Source organism: Eutrigla gurnardus (genome assembly GCF_963514095.1).
Source record: "Eutrigla gurnardus genome assembly, chromosome: 10".
Taxonomy (NCBI): Eukaryota; Metazoa; Chordata; class Actinopteri; order Perciformes; family Triglidae; genus Eutrigla; species Eutrigla gurnardus.
Window position 1 is genome coordinate 18529469 of NC_139924.1, and position 20341 is coordinate 18549809.

General features: G+C 45.5%; 1 protein-coding gene across 4 annotated transcripts in view; it reads right to left on the reverse strand.

Moving 5' to 3' along the window:
* ets1 (v-ets avian erythroblastosis virus E26 oncogene homolog 1) overlaps positions 1 to 12454 on the reverse strand; it is a 33972-nt gene extending 21518 nt beyond the window's left edge. Inside the window, exons 1-2 of one of the 4 annotated variants that reach the window (XM_084020412.1) lie at positions 12322 to 12454; positions 9351 to 9498 (exon numbers count right to left, since the gene is read on the reverse strand). In XM_084020412.1, coding sequence (XP_083876538.1) covers positions 9351 to 9498; positions 12322 to 12390 — 217 coding nt within the window. In that variant the 5' untranslated portion in view covers positions 12391 to 12454. Of the gene's footprint in view, positions 1 to 864; positions 1125 to 9350; positions 9499 to 12321 lie in introns of those variants that run through there. The other 3 variants (XM_084020411.1, XM_084020410.1, XM_084020413.1) reach the window with 3 other exon arrangements.
* Between the last annotated feature and the right edge of the window lie 7887 nt (positions 12455 to 20341).

A 20341-nucleotide genomic window follows, 5' to 3' on the forward strand; every position in this document is an offset into this window, starting at 1 on the left:
ACTACCTCTCTCCGATGCCAGCTGGGCAGAATGCCCCGGCTCACCCAGAATGGCACTGGGTACAGGGTCAGGGATGTGTATTTGGATGGGGGAGAGAGAGAGAGACAGAGAGATAGAGAGAGAGAGGAGGGGGTCGATGAGAAAGATCCCCAGTGAGATCAAAGCAGGAAGAAAGAGAGTACGACAAAACTACAAAGCGTTTACTCGACCTAAACAATTAAATATGCCAAAACTTAAAGTACACCACATGTTCAAGGATACACGTCAAAGCTCATAGGGAGGGAAAAAAACATGCAAGCGTGTCTGAAAGTCACCTACACCAAATAATATCAACACTGGAGAGTCATAGTGTTGTGTCAATCAAACACACTATGTGATGAGACTATGTACTGCCAGCACTGAGCCTACTTTTGTGATGAGTCCACACATGTAGAAAATAACTTTACCCCCATGTCACACACACACACACACACACACACACACACACACACACACACACACACACACACACACACACGCATCATATCAATACATTTCTCATTATAAAAAGGATTCCTGATTGATTCGTTGACACGTGAACTGGCTACATGACTGTATAGCCTCCGGCGCGATTGCATGTTTCTCAAGTGTTGCGTCTTGTCCGATGTTGAGCAACCGGCGGCCGTCTTCACACAGCGAAAACGCGCTCGGGACGTCACGTCCCTCCCGGCGCGTGTAATTACCGAGAAACGATCAGCCATCAACATGAACTGGACGGCTTTCCGTACAAGCCGGCCGCGTTACAAGGAAAACACCCGGGAGTAACGTTAGCTGTCAAAGCTCCCACAGCAAGAGTTGAGTTGGTAGTGTATGAGCCTTACTCACCGTCCATCTTTTCAGCCTTTATGATTGTTAACGTCGGTTTCATATCGACAGCTGCCGTCATGACCATCAGATCAGCGTGACTTAATAACGCCGCGTCCCTCTGTTATTCTAGCAGCTTCCCAACAAAACAAAAATAAAAGAAGCACAATATATAAAAAAGGGGGAAAATCTCTTCCTTCCCGGTCAATTCTATTTGTTTCCCCCCTCACACTAAAAAAGCCAATTCAGTTTGTTTGACTCCTAACTTCTCGTTCTCTCTCTCTCTCTCTCTTTCTCTCTCTCCCTCCCTCTCCGGTACATGTACACACACTCCCTCTTTTCCTCGTTCTTTCTCACTCACTCACACACACTCACTCAATTCTTCCCCCTCTGCTTCTGCCTATGGGCGTTGCATCGCGAGGAGCCGGAGTGCGACGACAGCTGAAAGGGGGCGGGGTTTCGGGGCTGACTTGCCAGTTGATTCACAATTCAATTACAACCCCCCCCCCCCCCCCCCTCCACCACCACCACCACCACCACACCGCCCAAACACACCCAACCCATTGCACGCACACGCTCACGCGCACAAGCCCCCCCCCCCGTGTCTCCGTTGCGCCCGAGACCCCTGCGCGTCATCAGACGCAGTGAGTTAGCCCGCATGTTCCCGCAAATTGCTCGCGTTTTTATAGGCGTGAGAAAGGCCGGGGAGATGCCGAGGAGCCCGAGAGCGAACCGTAATGCCTAACCACAGTGCTTCCCAAACATGACAGCGAACAGTTCATTCCATCATACCAGCTCTCATGCCAAACAAATGGAACACAAGGCATGCCATTAAATAAAACACCACGTGGGTCCCTGAATGAATTGTGTCTTTGGAGTTGCTTTAAGATCTTAAAATAGCTACATGCAGACAGTGTAGCCAGGGACTAGTTTATGTGCGGAGAGCCGTTAACTAAAAGGAGAGTCCGGCCTGTCTTCCTCCTATATTCTGCACATCCAGGCTTCCTCATAACTTGTAACTCACCCTCATAAACACCTCAGAGTATTTCCTGTTCACCTTGTACTGATCAGTAAAACAAACAAACACAAAAAAAACTGTCTTTTTTCTCTCTTCTTCTTTACATAGTTGTATCAGGTATTAGCAAACAAAGTACCTCCTTAAAATAGGCGAAGTATTACAATGTATGTATATGTTCAGCCTAAACAGTGCGCTGTTTAAAAATAGGTCAGCCGTACACCTTAAAATCAATCAGACCGGGTCTCCTGTCACCAAGACCATCAATGCAAATGTTGTTTGAACAGGGCGAACTGTCTGTTCTTATTCTATGTCTGTGTTTTTTTTTTTTTATCTACAATAATCAGGAACAATGACCATGCCTTGCTGGAAATCGAATCAGGAATTTGTCCTGCCACTGGAAAAGAACAAAGACACAAGAGTGATGTGGCTTTTTTTCGTCCTCAGTAAGGCTCCACTCCACTGCTACTCGGGAACATCTCACTACCAGAAAGCCGATGATAATAGTAATTCACTATTCACTCACTCCTCTGCAAACCTGCTGCTTTTAAATAAGAAAATAAATGCTTGGTCTAAGCACTCCTTTTCCATACATCCACATCATACAATGCACATCAATGTGATGCTTGTACTGTACGCGTGTATGCATGGAGACTGGCGAGCCACGGGTATTGATCACACATGGATTTTTTTTTTCAACCGGTGGTACTTCACTGGCTCCATTAGCAGCCCTGGATCAGGTTTCATTGGCCTGATAGGAGCCTCGTCTGGGAAGAGTGCTGGTGGGTTCTGTGGTGAGAGGAGCTGCCTCACCAGAGGCAAAGTAGAGGGGGGTGATGCAGGAGAAGTATGGAGGAGGGGGGAAGACAGTGTTTCTCACTTCATCTCAGTCAGTCCCTGACTGGACCTCTTTGTTTTTTCTTTTAATGAACTCCCTCGTACCTGTTCTTAAAAGGACAGCCCAGGTCCTTCTGTGCCTGAGGGTAGCCATTAGGGGTTTAATGGCGTTGCTGACTAATATCTGAGCTGTCGTCAGAGCCCACTTCAGTTTGGGTTTTTTCTTCCACCGGTCACATCTTTAGTATCCTACCTAAGCATTTACGTTGTATTTTAGTCTAACTGATAACAAGTAAAAACACTCAGCTATTGAAGTAAAATTGTAATTGTTGTTTTAAATTCCCATTGCCAGGAAACATCTGAATATATTGTCGTGTCTCAGAACAGTGTGTTACAGATCTGTCTCTCAGAGCAATGACCATCTCCATGGCCCCTCGACAGCCTGCTGTACAGTGACCTTGAATAAAAACACATTTTCATGAACAGGACACTGATATGCGGGAAAAGTATTTCCATAAACAAAAAAAAAACAAAAAAATGGAATGGTTAAATATTAATCATTCAGTTGTGCTCTCGTAGTCAACTGCTTGTGTCAAAGTTTGGCACAATAGCAACAAAAAAAGTATTGTCGAAACAAAACTGCGTAATTTCCTATTTTGACAAAAGGAATTGTTAATTGTCTTACTCTCCTCAAACAATCAGCCAGTACCAGGCAGCACACTTGAGGCCTTATCAAACAAGTTATGGTTTCAGTGTCTCTTTTTTCCCCCCTCAACTGGCACATGTTGTTGCCATGGTTTTGACAGTTACTCATTTGGCGTTGCAGCGTGGCACCCCTAGCTAAAGAAGCTCCCTCTCTCTCCTCGCTGTCTGCGGCTCGCTGGCACATCTGTGTTGTCTGCCTGTCTGTGATCCCTCGACGTAGTCGCTGCACCTGCTACTTTTCACCGAGCTAACTGAAAGGTTATTTGATTTAGAGCGACCCATACAGCTGTCGAGTGATGTTTGACTTTGATGCCCTCGCAGCAAGTCGCAAGAGTTTTTTTAGATTTCGACGCTGCGCTTTCTTTCATATTCGCTCCGAAATGATGACTTAGCAACGACAAAAGTGAGAAAACATCTCAGACAATGAATGTGGCCTGACAGGCTCGGTACTTTGTGCGAATTGACAGCATTTAGCGTGTAATCAATCTCATTTACAGACACTCACGCACACACTCAGATGGGTGACGGACAAACGCACACACACACACACGAACACACATATAGAGAGAGACAGCAGACAGTAAAACAGTGGGGTCCTTGTGGCCTCTGTCTAGTAGCTCAGTCTCAGCTCTATCTGTGGTGGATGATGTCTGAAGGTGCCAGAGGCTGGATGCACTCCTGCTGAGATCAGAGGGTTAGCTGGGACAGGAGTGGTGTATCCCATGTGTGTGTGTGTGTGTGTGTGTGTGTGTGCGCTCTGCTAAATTGTGTAAGTGCACTGGGAAAGTAGCGGGGCCTCCCCGAACAAAGGCTCAGCTCTTTTCTGAACAATTAGCTTCGCTAAAAAGGACATCTCTTCCTCCATTAGCGGCACCACGTGCCCCCCATCACTCCATTGTGCAGATAATTCAATTATCCCCACCCCCCTCTGAGTCTCTCTGCCTCCCAGACCTCCCTCTTCTCGTCTTGCCCCCCCCCCCCCCCCCCCCTCCCCGCTACCACCACGCTCTCAGATAAAGCTCCACTCGTCCCTGTAGCTGAGAGGAAAGAACACATCAGTCTGCGGTTTTAATTCCTTTCTCATTGAATAAATGAAGGTTGCGCATCACAGTAAGTAGCAACACTCAAAAGATCAGTTCACTCTGAAAAGATAATTCTCTGGCTATGGTAACGCAGCAGCTGCTTGTTACACTCCATCAACTGTTGAATAAACACTCTTTCTATTGAATCACAATAGGGAAGGATTGACCGTCACCTACTACCGGATGGACGCGAACCGAGTGAACGACGAACGCACGTCGGAAGGCAAAGTACGAGGTGTTCACTCTTCCCGGCACCGGTGTACACTCATTGCAGTTAACAGTGTGTGAATATTGCTACGCTCACAGTACAGACATTAAACACAATGGGAGGCCTCTCTTAGGATTCATTAAAGCGCCACCTTTCCCGATGAGCCGGCATCTGTTGCATCACCGCCCGTCAGCGATTGCATGTGTTTCAGAACTGCATGTTCTCCAACTGAAGTGGTCTGAAATTAGTCACCGCACCACCAAGAGGAAGTGAGCGCACGAACCCTTCCCAGAAGTAAAACTCACAGAACTTTAGGAAAAGAGAGAAGTTTGCCCGGTGGGTATTTGGATGCTGCCTTTAGAGCAGAGCATCTTTAGCAAGGAATGTACGGGGGGTTTCTCGTCTGTCTTGGCCAAAACGTTGCACTTGAACACACTGCGAAGAGTTCTAACTGTCATTCTGCGCCTGCATGAGAGGAAATAACTCCCCGCATCAGCAGGTGGCGTTAGCCTGTATTCATACAAAAATGGAAAACTGAAGACCTAAAACTGCAGCATTTGTCCATTTTCACACCTTTAGCCAATAGTTATGTATTGGAATATAAAGACAAGATGAGGAGCCTTCTGTGTTTGCCCTCTAGTCTTGATTCATTTCCTCGCTTCCATTTCTCTTCTTGTGCCCTGATTTGCCGATCGGGGTGATTTTTCTCTTACCCACGGCCTCCGGTTTCATCCATGCCCAATCGGCCGAAGCGCTGCCAACAGGCAGACTAGTGCCACTCACCGCACAAACTAGCGACACAAATGGTGGCCGACTGACTTTCTGGTCTGTGAGGTCAAGAATTCATTTAGAAAATCATTCTTTAAAAACAAAAAAAAAAAGAGATTCGCAAAAAAAACCATTCTTATAGTTGAATAGTTAAGCAGCAAGCAGTACTTTGAGTTATGCTGTGGACATTCCAGAGTCTCTACCGTAAATGTCAACGCACAATGCAACCACTTCTCAGAAGTCTAATGTGGAAACTCATAACAGTTCACATTTCTAAAAATACCTCGGCCTTTGCACACATGTACAGTGTAGTAGTAACCGATTACCTCGTTCCTCTGTTTATTGCTGAACACGTCTTGCCTCAGAACTGTCATCGCACTATGTGGTTTTAAATCTAGGACCATGGCAACGGTGTGGCCCATTCCTCCACAGTTGTCTGCCGCTTTTCCGTGTTTCCACTCTTGTTTTGTTTTATTGTCGGAGGGGGAAGTGTGCGGCGGTCTGATTAGCATCACTGTTTCCTCCTTTCCCATAACCCCCCAGACCCCCGCAGGCTGCCTGTTTACTTTTTGTTATAAAAAATGGGCCTGCGCCCGTGAGGACGTGCCCCTCATCAGAGACGAGGACCCCCCCTCCCCCAAGGCTCCACATCCCAGATCCTCCTCCCCCTCCCCTCATCGCCTCTCCTCCCACCAACCCCAGTCTCAGTCCTGTGACTTATCCCTCTCCTTATCCGTCTTCTCTCCTCAAACTGTATTCCGCCCACTCCTCCTCCCTGCTTCCCAGCCCGTCCCCCTCCTCTTCCAACCGTCCAGCTGTCAAATCACATCAAATAAAACAGAGGCCAATGGTCCCTGAGTGCCTGATCACAGCTGTGTCTGCGTGTACTAAATGGGAGGGCATGTTTAAATGTACAGTGAACTCATGAGTGCCTGGGAGTGGACATGTGTGTTTGTGTGTGTGTGTGTGTGTTTGTAAGTTTTTACTGAATGGGAGGATGCTGTAATACAATACACACCAGAGTGCAGGGTGTGAATTTAATGAATGAATATGCGGAGTGTGCATCACTGCAGGATGTTGGTGGAGTGCGTATGCATGTGTGTGATATCTGCGCCTGGATTTCACTGAGAACGTACACACACACACACACACACACACACACACACATATTTATAGTGACTGTGCACAATGGGAGTTTACAACAGGCTCCCGTGGTGTGAGTGTTGGATAGTGAAGAGGAGTTGGGTTAGTGTAAACACCACTATGGCATGGCTGTTGTCAGGAAGCCGTGTGTGTGACATTGGGCTCTGGGCCAAACATGCAATGGTCCTTTAACATCCAACATCCCCGCCTCACATCTGCTCCCTACCATTTCTTTCTCACACTAGCACATTTCATAACCCCCAATCGGTTCACGAAGAAGTGACTCAAGCTGAAAAAAGCTGATGTAACTTACCCACTTTAAAAGTTCAATAAAATATTATGTCAACCCCCCAAATCCAAAACGGCGGATTTGAGTTTGTGAGAAAGTTAAGAACGTTGTCAACTTAGATTACTTAAATGTGGTGCTTAAAAACATTTTTGTAGCTTAATCTTATCTTGATCGCCTTGTAAATATTGTGCTCGGACAGTATTTTGAAATGTCTGATTAATCTTGTTAGAATTTCAATTTCAGTCTTATTTCACAGAAAACATAAGCACTATTTGCAGGATAAATACATATCAAATAGAAATGCGTGAATGGGAGAAAGCTACAAACAATAATCAGAATCTGTACCTCCCTTTGGCTTTACGGAGCTTTACAGTGAGTTTCAGCTCATTGCTTAGCTGCTCTCATAGCATCATTTTCGGCTACAGCAGGGAGCTGCTCTCAACGAAAAAAGCTCTAAACTCACCCACTGTGCACCAACTGCTCGGCACCAACATGTAGACATACACAGTTAACATAGTCGGTGAACATAGTGGAGCATGGAGCAATTCAAAAGCCAGATATATCCCTCAGCAGTTGGTGGAAGCCAAAACGGAGCCAAAAGAGAGCAAATGCTGAATTTAAATTTGCTTACAATTGCCTGAAACGCGACTCCATATGAATGATGATTCCTCCATGTGTAAATAAGAAACTAACATAAGTAAATGTTGTGTTCACAACTTGATTGCCTCCAATTGACCAAAAAATCACTTAATGCAGCTTTAAGGAATATAATAAGGCTATTTCTTCCTTATTTACACATATTTGTTTTCATAAATACATTGTTGCTGATGAGTTTAACATTAACAACCAAACAGCATAAACTCAGCATGTCCCTACTTCTGAAATCATCATTATATTCCATTATATTTCAGCATTTTTGATTAACTCAAATGTGTCCTTGATTATACATTAAATGCTTGTCCGCTGTTAGTGAGGAAAATAATCATAATTAAAAACTGGCACGACCTCAGAGGTAAAAAAAAAAAAAAAAGAGAATGGTATGCATATGTGACTTCAAAGAAGAAATCTGTGAGGTACCAAATCACTTCCACAGCAGGAGGAAGCTTACATAGCCGGGCCCCAGTCTCTAATTATATACAAATTGAATGAGCGTTCTAAAATTGCAAGTGTAAAAAATATTCAAAGGGGAGCCATATTTCCAGTTTGACAGAAATTAGTCAAACCAACGGCTGCAGGGTGAGCGCAGACTCATAGCGATGTATAACGGTAGCACACAAAAAACCTCAGCCGCTCTGTATGACACCACCAACAAGAGCTAAATGACTCTAACAACATCTCCAGGTGGCTAGCATGCTCTCAGACCTGTGCTCTGCATAGTGTAGGATTTCAGAGGAGAATGAGAAAAAAAAGGTCAACGCTCGGTCATTTTTTTCCACTCAGCAATGTTTATGTCAACGGTTTAGCGCTGGGAGCAATGAAGTGAGGGCTCCAAAGGAGTGTGTCTCTGGCAACAAACATCAGCAAATCCCATCAAATCCTGACTCCCTCGCTCTCTCTCACACACACACACACACACACACACACACACACACACAATATACATATGCACACTCAGGCCCCTTCCACCTCTCCAGGGACCAAACCAGAAGCTTGGGAAAAAGATGGCCGCCCTTTGGCCCCCACTGTCTTGCCCCCTGCATCCAGCTCAGGGAGGTGACGGAAGAAAGCCTGTGCCCCCCAGCACCCCTACCCTACTCCCGTGGCGTGCGTCCCAGTTCGCCGGCATCAATCACTTTTGAGAAGGAGAGGAGGCCAGAGTCATGCACAGGCAAATGCACTGGAAGGAATGTTCCAGTTTAAAATAAAACTTGTATGAAAAAAAAAAAAATGTCCTCAGAAGAGAAAAGAGGGAGGGCGAGACAGAGAGAGAGAGAGAGAGAGAGAGAGAGAGAGAGAGAGAGAGAGAGAGAGAATTGAGAAGGGTTATCTGGTAAAGGCATTGCCCTCAGGGTCAGCATGGCCAACATCCCTTGTGCAGCAGACGTAGAACAACACGCCAAGTGGAGGCTGCATGTGTGTGTGTTTGTGTGTGTTTGTGTGTGTGTCTGTGTGTGTGTTCTAAAAACGTTTAAACGCGTGCGTCAACACCGCAGACGCAGATGCTAGAGTGTAAATGATCGGCCATTTAGCATTCCAGTTAACACAAAGTCTTTTCTTTTTTTTTTTTTGCTCTCAGTTGTTTATTGAAAATGAGCTATCAACTGTCATCCAATCGTTATATATTGAAACATGTACAATATGAGCAAAAGGAAGGTAACGTTTTATTCTTTTATTTTATACAGATAATATATTTCTTTACAAATCCAATACACACGATAGTATTAGCAGTGGCTGAATGTGCATTTTTGCCTCTTCTTCCAGTACCTCGCACCATATTTGAGGTCTGTGTCCATGTCTTACCTGTAGGGCACAAGTCGTGTCCGTTGGGCACCTCCTGCAGGGGTATATCCTGGGCGTAAAGGGGCTGTGATGGGTAGTACTGCTGCTGAGGGTGGACCACACCTGGGAGGTGGGGGTGAGGGCCCACGGCCACCCCTCCACCATGCCTCTGGAGACAGACAACACACAGAACGGTTAAGCCGGAATGTAACGGACTGCATGGCTACAGTGAATTCATTCTGTATATTTTAACACTGTTGATTTACTTCAGTGTGCTTGGTTTTCACTGCTTCAGTTGAAGAGGAGTCTTAACCAATAACACTAATTGATGTGCCTGGGGATATATTGCAAGATGAAGCTGAAAACAACAGATCAAACTGTGGCTTTGGCCGACAGCGTAACCTTGGATTTTGCTAACAACATTTTTTTTCTTCATTGTTTTCCCGCAGTGATAACCCTCCGGCGGCTAAATTTGACTCATTCAGTTTATCTTTTGCCGTGTTGATTTATCCTGCTTATCACAGAAATGTTCACGTAAGAGGCTGCAGCGAAAGGGAAGTCTAAAGTCAGCACTTGGCAGGGCAGCCAGAAGAGATATGAAATTCTGTGTGGATACAAGAGATAGTAGGGTGGAAGATAGCCACTTGGCCATTTTTAGTATATCAAAGCCTCCATTTGACAACAAACAAGGAACTCAATAGATATTGTTGGGAGCTTCTGTTTGAGAGCGGTGTGAACAGGGGATTGGTGTTTTCTCACAAGAGTGTGTAACGTATACAAGATCTTCTAAGTTAAGTGTGTTTTTAATAAAATACTTAAAAAAATATATTTGTAATGTGCACAAAAGTATACATCATATGTGTAACTGACAGACTGGCTACCAGAGTGACTGCCAATCTGATAAGGAGCCCCCTGTTTAAGCGCTGCAGCATTTATCAGTAGCCGGCCAGCTTTATGGATGGCAAACATGTCCAGTGGATCAGGGAGGCCAGTTTACGAGGTTCTTTAGAGGTTTACGTGGGACGCTGCCTCCTCCTATCAGTCCAGTCGGCAAGGGGGGAGAAATTAGATAGGCGTTGAGGGAACCACGTGGATTAGACAGAGACATGGATAATAGTGGAGATAACATCGACACACCACCATACCGTATGATTAGTTCAAGTGTGGAATCCTTTTCCATGTAGTCCAGGATATAGTCTACGACAACAACCTCGACGGGGGCTTGTATGCCTTTTCAATTTCAACTAGTAAACAAAACCACAAAAACATCCGTATTCTCCATTTTTGTTTGTATCTTGTGTCAATAATAGATCGATATTTGCATGATATTGAGTGAACTCTCACACTTTTTTTTGACTAAAGAGTGTCATTCTTTCTATTTCATAACCATTTAACCAGTTTTGCAATATAGGAAAATACAACCTGCTTCAAACAAATAATGAATATTTAAATTTTGCACACATGCATTGTCCCAAGCATAGTCGTGCATGCATTGATTCACATTAATTCAGTCATTCCTTCATTCATGTTTTTTCTCCTTTTATTTAAATAAGAATTAAGTAAGTAAGAAGGAGCTGCAGCGTCGACAGTTAGCAGACAGGTGTAATTAAATGCACCTGTGTCTTAAAAGGAAAAGCCCGGGGGTAATTGATAACGTGTTATGCGTGTTGAATCCTTTGAACGGCTCAGAATCGTTATGGAACTGAGCTGCCGTTAGTGTCGTTAGTGACACCTGTGCTTTTTCCCCTGCAATCTCCGTAGCACTGCATCACTATACGGCACGCTATGTGTTCTTAGACTGTATTATTAGAAGAAATCTGAAGGTTTGACCTCACGCCATTCTGCTGAAGATGTGTTACTCCAGTATGGAAACTGTGCTGTAAAATATCTTATAAACAAAGATCAACTTTGCAGTGAGGTGGCTTCTGGCATTTTCTGTTTAATTGCTCATCGGCTGCTTGAAAGCCCTGATTTTTTTTTCTCTCCATTGTTTTCTGCATAGTCTTTGTGAAGCATATAAAGCACTGTCAATCACTAAACCGTAATAACAATAAAACACGTTGGGTCCTGCTGCTGTTGGCTATAATAATTCATGTAAATGTAAGAGAATAGAGCAAGAGAAGTGATCCAGGTTCACCTTTGACCAAGTCTGCCCTGGTATACAGTAGCCTCATTTCCAAAGGCAAGCCCCACCACCTGAGCCAATTAGGACGCAGGGAGCTGTATCCTTCTATGTTTTCTATCAGGTCGGGGTGGGGTTGCCATTTGCATATAACCCCGGTCTCTTATACTAATGTGCCGGCACTCTGCATACAAATGGAGGCATTTATTTTGCCGCTCCTTGGCCTTCACCCTTCGAAACGCTCATCTGACAGGAATCCCAATGTTCCCGGCAACCACCGTCTCTGACTCTGTGTTCGGCTCCCTCATTTGGAAAGCGTTTAGAGCGACGGCGCCCTTGCAAACAGACTGCTGCGCGAAGCGGCTCGGCTGAAAAAAGCATTATTCGGCGGGGATGGTCTGACTCCAACTTGATCGGTTAGTGGCAAGGTTGGAGGCCAGCAGGTCCCCGATATTTACAATATCACTCGCTAAAGAGAAGTGCATGTTGGCGGCGTTGGTGGTTGCGCAACGCAGCAGAGTTCACGAGGGCGATTTCGCAGCCTTGCAGGGAGAAAAAAAATTGTCTTGATCAACAGTTCTGTTTCCTAATGTTTGACGAAATCGCAAGGAACAGCGTGTACAGATACAGGCGTAACTCTGGTGGACCACGCTCAACAGGAAAAAGCTTAAGATAGAGCGTGTTCCCCGTGAGGTGATGGAATCCAGAGTTGCACACACTCGTACTGCTCATACGCTCCTGCACACATTCCTGCAGCTAACACACACACACACACACACACACACACACACAAAAGTCATTCCTGGCTGGCTGTGTGCCAGGTAGCTGAGGCAGCCTTAACATGGAGGTAATTTACGAGGGAGGTCTTACCATTGCGCCCAGACGGTCACAGGGGTGAAGAGCCGGGTAGGAAGAAACTGGATCCACGTAGTAAGTCATGACGGACGCTGTGGACAGGAGAAGCAGGGCCTGCTGAAGGGATCAACACTGCAAACAGACGGGGCAGGGAGGAGCAACCTATCTATCACAAGCTGTTTACACTTCGTGTGCAAGTGTGTGTGTGTGGTATATACTACATGTGTGTGTGTAGGTGTGTGAGAGACAGAGGGGGGAGAAGGAGGGAGAGGGAAGGGGGTCAAAAAGAGAAAGAGAGGGCAGAGTGAGACATTTGAGCTGGGTTTCAATAACCCGCAGCATCGATTTCCACAGTTTACAATTGTGGTTTGGGGCTTCTTTCTTTTTTGAAAACACGTCATCCCATCCAATCTTTATCTGATTTAGGTTCTGGAGCTCACAGGAGTGTTGGTGTTTCTTTTAAATCAAACATTGCTGAGTTTGAGGTGGAAAAAGAGGATTTGAGCTGAAGCAAATCCATCCATCTAAAAACTAACAATTTCCATCACTTCTCTCCCAACATATCACTCCCTTCTCCTTATGCAAAAAAAAAAAACCTGCCTCCTCCTCTTCTCATCTGCCTCACCTCTTCCTCCCCCTCTTTTTTCTCCTCCTCTTCTCCTTCCCCTTCCTCCCCTCCTACACACTTTGCTTATCACTTAGCATGGTTTACTTGAAGCAGCATCAACAAAAGAGAGTGGAAAACCGAGCTGGAGGATTACATTTGAGGAGGAATGGTGTGTATGGGCAGTGGCAGGTCCCATCCTCCTCACATTCATATGTTAAGCAATTTGGCAAAGCTAGTTTGTGGCAGCTGCTGACAGACTGAGGGGAAGATGCGTCTGCTGCTCAATGCTTGCAGATGTTCATCAGCTCAAACTGATTCAGATGCTCTTGTTCCAGAAAAAAAAAGAAAGAAAAAAGAAAGTGCCCTGACACAAAGTGGATAATGTGCAAATCAGTTCTGTCATTCAAATGCATGCAGCACCTTTAGTCTTGTACTTAAATAACATAGTGGGGTGAAAACAGTTTTTTTTTTAAATCAATGCTGCATAAAAGTGATAAGCATTCATTTGACTCTAATTCTTCATTTTGGTATATAAATAGATCCTATTCATACATCATATTTCCAAGACTCAAGCCCATAATAAATTGAAAAATATTGGAGTCAAGTTCATTTTAAAACGATTTATAAAAAAGTACATTCAATTCTGCTGCAAGCAAACACGTTTAACGTGAAAAGATATTAAACGCGCGTCTCATGAAAAAAAAAAAAAAAAAAAAAAAAAAAAAGAATTCCCGACGGGAGAAACAGAAACTTTTTTTTTTAAAGGCACTTTTTCAGCCTGATGCATCAAAGGACATCACACACAGCTGATTCAGAGTTCATTTCGCTACTATAAAACTTTCCACTTACCGACCGCGGTGTGAGAAGTTCCCCCTGTAGACCGGGAGCAGCTGAGTGTGACAGCTGAGCGGTGGACTGCAGAGATGCTGTACCTGCTCAGCAGCGAGTCCCGCAGAAGAAGGAGCGCCGTGCACACTTTAAGCCCCGCCCTCAATCACACGGTGATCCTCTCCCAAAATGCTCCCTTCCTCCGCGAGCGTTTTTTGGACTCCTCGTGCACATGTGGTTTCCACATGCGGCACAGGTGTAAACTTGTGGAGAGTTTGAACAACTTCACTGTGATATCTCCCCCTCCCCTAAAACCACGTGGGAGAATTGATCCAAAATCAATCATCCGTCAATCGTCTTGGATGTGAGACAATGAACTGATTCAATTATTTAAATAACCCTGGAGTCGAATTAAGCTTGTTTGTTTTGCTTTAGTCTCCCAAAAAGGAAAAATAGCAGGAAAGAGGCAGGAAAACATGACACGGCGAGGGTGCTGTGATGGTTCATAACAATGGCTGATCTTCCTGTCATGTTGTCATCGGAACAAACAAACAATAAAGTAACATCTGTGCGTGTGTGTGTGTCACACAACTGTTTAAAACACTTTTTTTTTTTTTTTTGGACACTCGCGTCAATCACTTGTATCAGTCGAGCCTCAGATGGGTTTGGTAAATATCTCCGGGTTTATTGTCCCTGCATGGTGGACCTCCGAAATCTGGCGTTCCAACGAGACCGAAGCCAACCATTTGAAGAAGTAGTTTGCCGTTGAATCAATTTGTTTCAGGTCTTGCCAGAATGCGCCTGAGGAACATCTGCTTCTTGAATATGTATTTACTGTACATCACTGACCGCCATATCATCCTCCCAAACCCAACCGACATGCCGATGCGTGTGGGACGCTGATTAAAGCTATGACAGAAACGTTGACCACTCTTCTGCGAAATGAGAAGTCCCCCCCCTCCCCTTGTACAGTGCAAGATCTACATCCAGCTGCTCTGATGGAGGCTGGTGATAACCAAGTAAGAGCGTGCAGATTTATCTATTTGCCTATTTGTCGCTTTATTTGTTTATTTATTTTCCACGCTGCAAGGTCACAGGCTTTCCACCCCGTTGCTACCTAATAGCATAGAGTGCAGTCTCTCTCTCTCTCTCTCTCTCTCTCTCTCTCTCTCTCTCTCTCTCTATCAGCTTAACACTCAACACTTGCGAGTCATCTGAAACACCTTGTGACTCCATGATAATTCCGTGACCCCCAGTGCAGCATTTGTTTGAATTAGAAAGTGCACGGTTCAATCCTCCTGACAGCCACTGCTCTTAACAGTAAATCTTAAAAGTCTTGGGCTAAGGAGGCATGTGTGTGTGTGTATATGTGTGTATATGTGTGTAAGTGAAGAGCTGAGGAGGGAGGAGGGGGAGGGGTCAAGTCCAAGGTGAGAGGCGTGAAGAAGTACCATAAGGGGCTCAGTGGCAGGCAGCCTGCATTTTCTCAAGACCGCGTCTGAATCCCTTCGCGTTCTGTGGGCCTCAGCGCCCCAGGGGCCCCCAGGGGACACAGATGGGCAACACGTCGAGGGCAAAAGGCGAGGCCATGACTTATTGCTATGTGGAGAGAAAAGCACGGGACGAGCCCCAGCGATGGGACCCCAAATTGAATAAAAAGCGGGGATGAATGCGATCCAGATCCTCGGCTGATGCCCCCGCAATGCTGTTTCAATTAGCCGGCTCACCGGTTCAAAGGCGAGCCCCCCGATACACTTCTGCTCTGCATGAAGCCACTATCATCCCGCTGCCCCCATCGCCTTTCACCTCCCCCATTACGGTACCACATTTTTGCGATCAGGGCCTCCGTCCATGTGCCGACTGGTGCTCATGTTTCGCATTATACAGATAGTGAACGCCTTGCCACCACTGCCAGTAAAAGCCATTAGTCAAGAGACCTGCAGGGGTTTATGGCCCATCTCTCGCTTGGTGAAGTCTTACAGTTGTTCTTGCATCTACACCAGCATCTGATCTGGGTTCTTCTCTACATGGATATCGGAAATCTTGCAAATAATGCTAAGTTGACACGATGCCGCATTCCTCACCTAAGACCGAATCTTGAACCGTATATAACTAAGACTCTGAAAGGGCGACGGGAAGGCTTCCTGACAGGTTCATTCTCTTCCCTTCAAAGATACAGTATCTGGAGTCACGCAGGGGTCATGTTATCCTTACCATCTGTTGAGAAGTGACGATCCCAGCATGCACTTCTGGATTCAAACCCAATTTTAAGATTTTCTGGAACGTCTCTGAAAAACACTTAGAGATGAATCATTCGAGGCTAATGGTTTGTCAATGAGCAAATACGCTTTGAGACACAAGTTCCACAAACTAAATGTTTTGGAGATGAAACATGAGGGAATAACAAATGGGCCTTGTCCTGTCGGACCTCGCGTCGCCTTCGGGACGTTGATTGATTTCTGTCATCCGAATGCTTTATTTAAATCAGTGCACCGAACCCACGGCGCTGTCTCTCCTCCGCTGGCTTCCTGCAACTCCAGACTGTGAAATCCTTTTGTCTCATTTTTCTCATTTTGGATCTTCCAAAGATAGCGCTGACAGGTGATATTAATGGTCTTTTATTAGCATCGTCCTGATTGCTACGGATTTTTTGGAAGCGAGAAATAGAGAGAAAGAGTGTAAAAAAAAAAAAGAGAAATGAAAAGAGAGAATATGGAAGTTCTCCGCCCACCGCTTCTCACAGGAGATCGCCTCTCTCTTTGATAGCCTGCCCGAATCTGTTCCCCCCATAGAAACTGCCCTGCAGATGTTGTTGCTGTACACGGACTACAAAGAAGGAGCCCTTTATGAGGAGAACATCTATTTTGGGCCGCAGTGTTTCCGAAGCCGTGGCGCTCAGCGAGAGACGCGCAGGCCTAATCTATGTGCCGCTGAAAACTCTGTTTTATTCCCTGCCCGTGATATTTTTAGATTAAAGCCCACTCCTAATGAATAAAGTGAGGATGTAATATTTTATGACAGTATCAATATGCCATCGCCGCGGTGGTCTTGGGCCCGATAGAGCCTGCGTTGCTATTGGCATCGGCAGAGAGAAAGTGTGTGTGTGTGTGTGGTGGGGGGATATGAGGCGGTAACCTCTGTGAAATAAAGAACATGGGAAGGCCTTTGTGTCAAGCCTGACTAGATTCATTTAGGAGTGCATGTGACGACGGATCTCACCCTCGTCCACAGAACCGTGACTTTTTTGTTGCGCTGTTGACTGCGAGGCAAAAGGTCTTTGGGGCAATATTAGCTTTTGATATTATCTTTAATTAAAGCACCGATCCCTCAGCCAAGTTGTCCAAACAATTCTAAATAGGCCCTGTAAATCAGACAAACATCCTCAATATTTGATGGGTCAAGAGTGTGCACTACAGCCTCCAGATGGTTTGTGTTTCTCAAGCGTTTCACGAGGGATGGTACGGGACAGCGCTCTTCTGTTCCGAGTGTGCCTCCCGACAGAACAAGTTCCTGCGAGCCACATGCCGAGTCGTTGGGTTCCTGCCCGGGTCGCTCTCTCTTTCCTCATCCGTCTCCTCTTGTGCGTGGGTTGATCCGTAGGCTACGTGCGCGCATGTACTGCAGCTTTTGTCAGTCAATGCCCGTGACCGACCGACGCCACTATCGAAAGTAACGCTGCACATTTTTAGCCTTTGGTGAAGCAGAGTGCGGATTTGCATGTCTTTTACATCACACTTCAAAGACTGGAGGGAACAAGTGTCCTTTTCAAGCCGAACGCCGTCTTAAATGAGTGCAAAGTCAACGTGGCTTGGCAAAAACAACGCCCTTACGCTGATCTTTTATGGGGAAATAAAAAGAAGGGGAAAAAAGATGAGTCTAGTAAGATGAAAGGAAAAAGCAGGGCGAGGAGGGAGGGAGAGAACGAGATGCTGAGTCCAACGGTTGATAAGCTGCTGGACTGGCGCCACCCCCCCCACACACACACACACACACACCCCACCCAGTGGCCAGCTTGACCCTCTCCCCTCCCCACCACCCACACACACACACACACACACACACACACACACACACCACCACCACTCCAGTGGCGTCTACCGCTCGCTATTCCTCTTCATTAGTGTTCCAGAACGAGATGCTTGTCATGTAATTAGCAGAGGAGGTTTTCTGAATGCCTGCGTAACAAACACTCATTAGACAAGTGAGAGAAGGCTAGAGAGAGAGAGAGAGAGGGAGAAAGATGGGAGACAGAGAGGGAGAGAAACATGACAGAAACAAAGAGTTGATAGCAGCAGGACAAATAGAAACTGACACCACGAGGGGTGATATTTTGGACCAACTAGTGGCATGAGTGGCAACTAATCGGTCTGGACAAAATTCTAAAAATTTACCTCAGTTACTGCCATCCCCATTAATAGTCATGCACCCTGCAACAGGCATGTAGACCAACCACCCAGTTTCCTTGCAGCGTCAAACATACTGATCAGTCAGAAAGGTGAATACCCCCACACCCCCCCTCCCTGATTAAAAGGCACAACGTGGGATACTTAATTAATATGAGTTCATCTCATGCGAGTCGTAATTATGGACCTGGTTGAGCCCTTGTTGCGTTTCAGGATTCTCCTGGCCACTTGTTGGGAGACGGCGGTATCATTAGCTCCTCTCCATCCCCATTGTGTTCACACTGATAACGACATCAGCGCGCTAGTAGGACCTGTCGGCTTTGTTCAGTGCATCCAGGCTGTGATGAGGCGTGAGGTTCAGGCAGCTTATCAGGGCGATGAGAGGAGAGAAGGAGCTGCCTGTCAGTGGCTGGTTCTCGACAGAGTCTGTCTTGTGTCCCGTGTCTGGTCTTAAATACTTCTATTATAACACCTCCCAACCTGTAATGCTTTTTAAAAAAACAAAAAAAAAAAACACCAGGTGACAGGTGAGGTGCAACAAGTTTGACGAATACTCAACAAAAAAATACACTTTTCTTTTATCTGTATTACGGAGTTTTGTGTACTATCCTGATGTGAGGGCCCAGACAATCTGGAGCTACAATTATGGAACAAGGATTTATTTATCTGACCCATGTCTACACATCACCTGTATCCTGAGCGGATTCTGGCTAAATGAAGCCCACAGAGATCCACCTCTGCCTCAGTCATCTGGAGAATGAAACAGTCTGTGTACGTGACCATGGAAAGATGATTTATCTACGAGCATGCATGCATTTGTATTAGGATTAGATTGCATGGATAGTATTCTGTACACACGTATTATTTAATGTAACCAGCATGTTTTAAAGCCTTGCGATTCCATTGAACAAATGTAGTATTTTCGCATGCATGCTGTGTTGGTTGGATCACTCTTAATGAGAAGAAACAGCAGGATGGAGATGGATAACCTCCTTCAAGCAGCTCTTCACTGTTCTCCTCAGTTTCACAACAACAACACTTCCTTGTTCCAAACTCACATGTGACTGAAATAACCAATCAGAAGTTCGGGGGACTATTTAAAAAAAAAATGCTGGTCAAAAAATGTAATAATTAACTTTGAAAACATTATGAATACATTAAACTTAAATATATTCTAAGCCTTACATGTCCTCCTCTCTCTCTTTTCACACGAGGAGCAACAAGTAACTTCTAATGAAGAGAACATAGCAACGGTCTCATTTCAGAACATAGTCCCATATGTATCTCTCTTAACGTCTGCTGGAGCGTTCAAACAGTGAGTCCAAGAAGTTGATGATGCAAAGGTGCACTGGAAGGTCTGAGGGATGATCGTAAAATAGAACAGGGACTCCGGGAGAGCCCACATCAGATCCAAAGAACTCCAATATGTCGAGTGCGGGCACAGTCCCTGCTCCATGCAGCAGAAGCCAGGCCTGACTGAAGTGCCCGGGTCTGGTTCCACTCTCCAGGAGGTAGATGAAGATGGCAGATTAGAGCTCTCTGGTGATGGGCACTCTGCTTGCAACACACACTGCATGTAACATGGATAGCAAGTGGCACAGTCGCTTTGTCAATGCTGTTTTTTTTTTTTTTCTAAATGTTTCTAAATTGAAAATAGACACGGTTGGCACAGCAAAAGCAGGTGTAGGCACACCGGTTGTAATGAATGAGCTGGCAAAGAGGAGGCGAAAGCGGGGCATTTTTATTCTTCAAGGCTGGATGAGAGTTTCAGAAATCTTTCTTACAATGGTTGAAAAAAAGAGTCAGCGTGAGTTTGCCATCATGTAAAACAGTATTTCTCTGCAGCCGTGTCAGGAATTTTTGTCAGGTCAGGTCCAAGCTGGTGTCCGAATTTCTCCCCGTACTGTACTGCATTACATTTTGGTGGGAAGGCAAGGGAGTATTTCGGCCCAAAAGCCATAAAGTTTGGACTAAATCATAGTCTTTCTGGCTCAGGAAGGATGCACATAAATGCAGTGTAGGGAGGCCTTCACTGCAGATAAATCTGCCTCAGGTGAGGTCATCGTCTCCACTGCCATGTCAAAGTGTGGGGACCAACTCCTGGAGGATTCAGCTCCATGCCCGTTAAATACAGGTGGAAGATCAGTGTTCTTTGTTGTCTGGGAGCAGTCTGCAGCATATCGTACGTTCTGAAAGA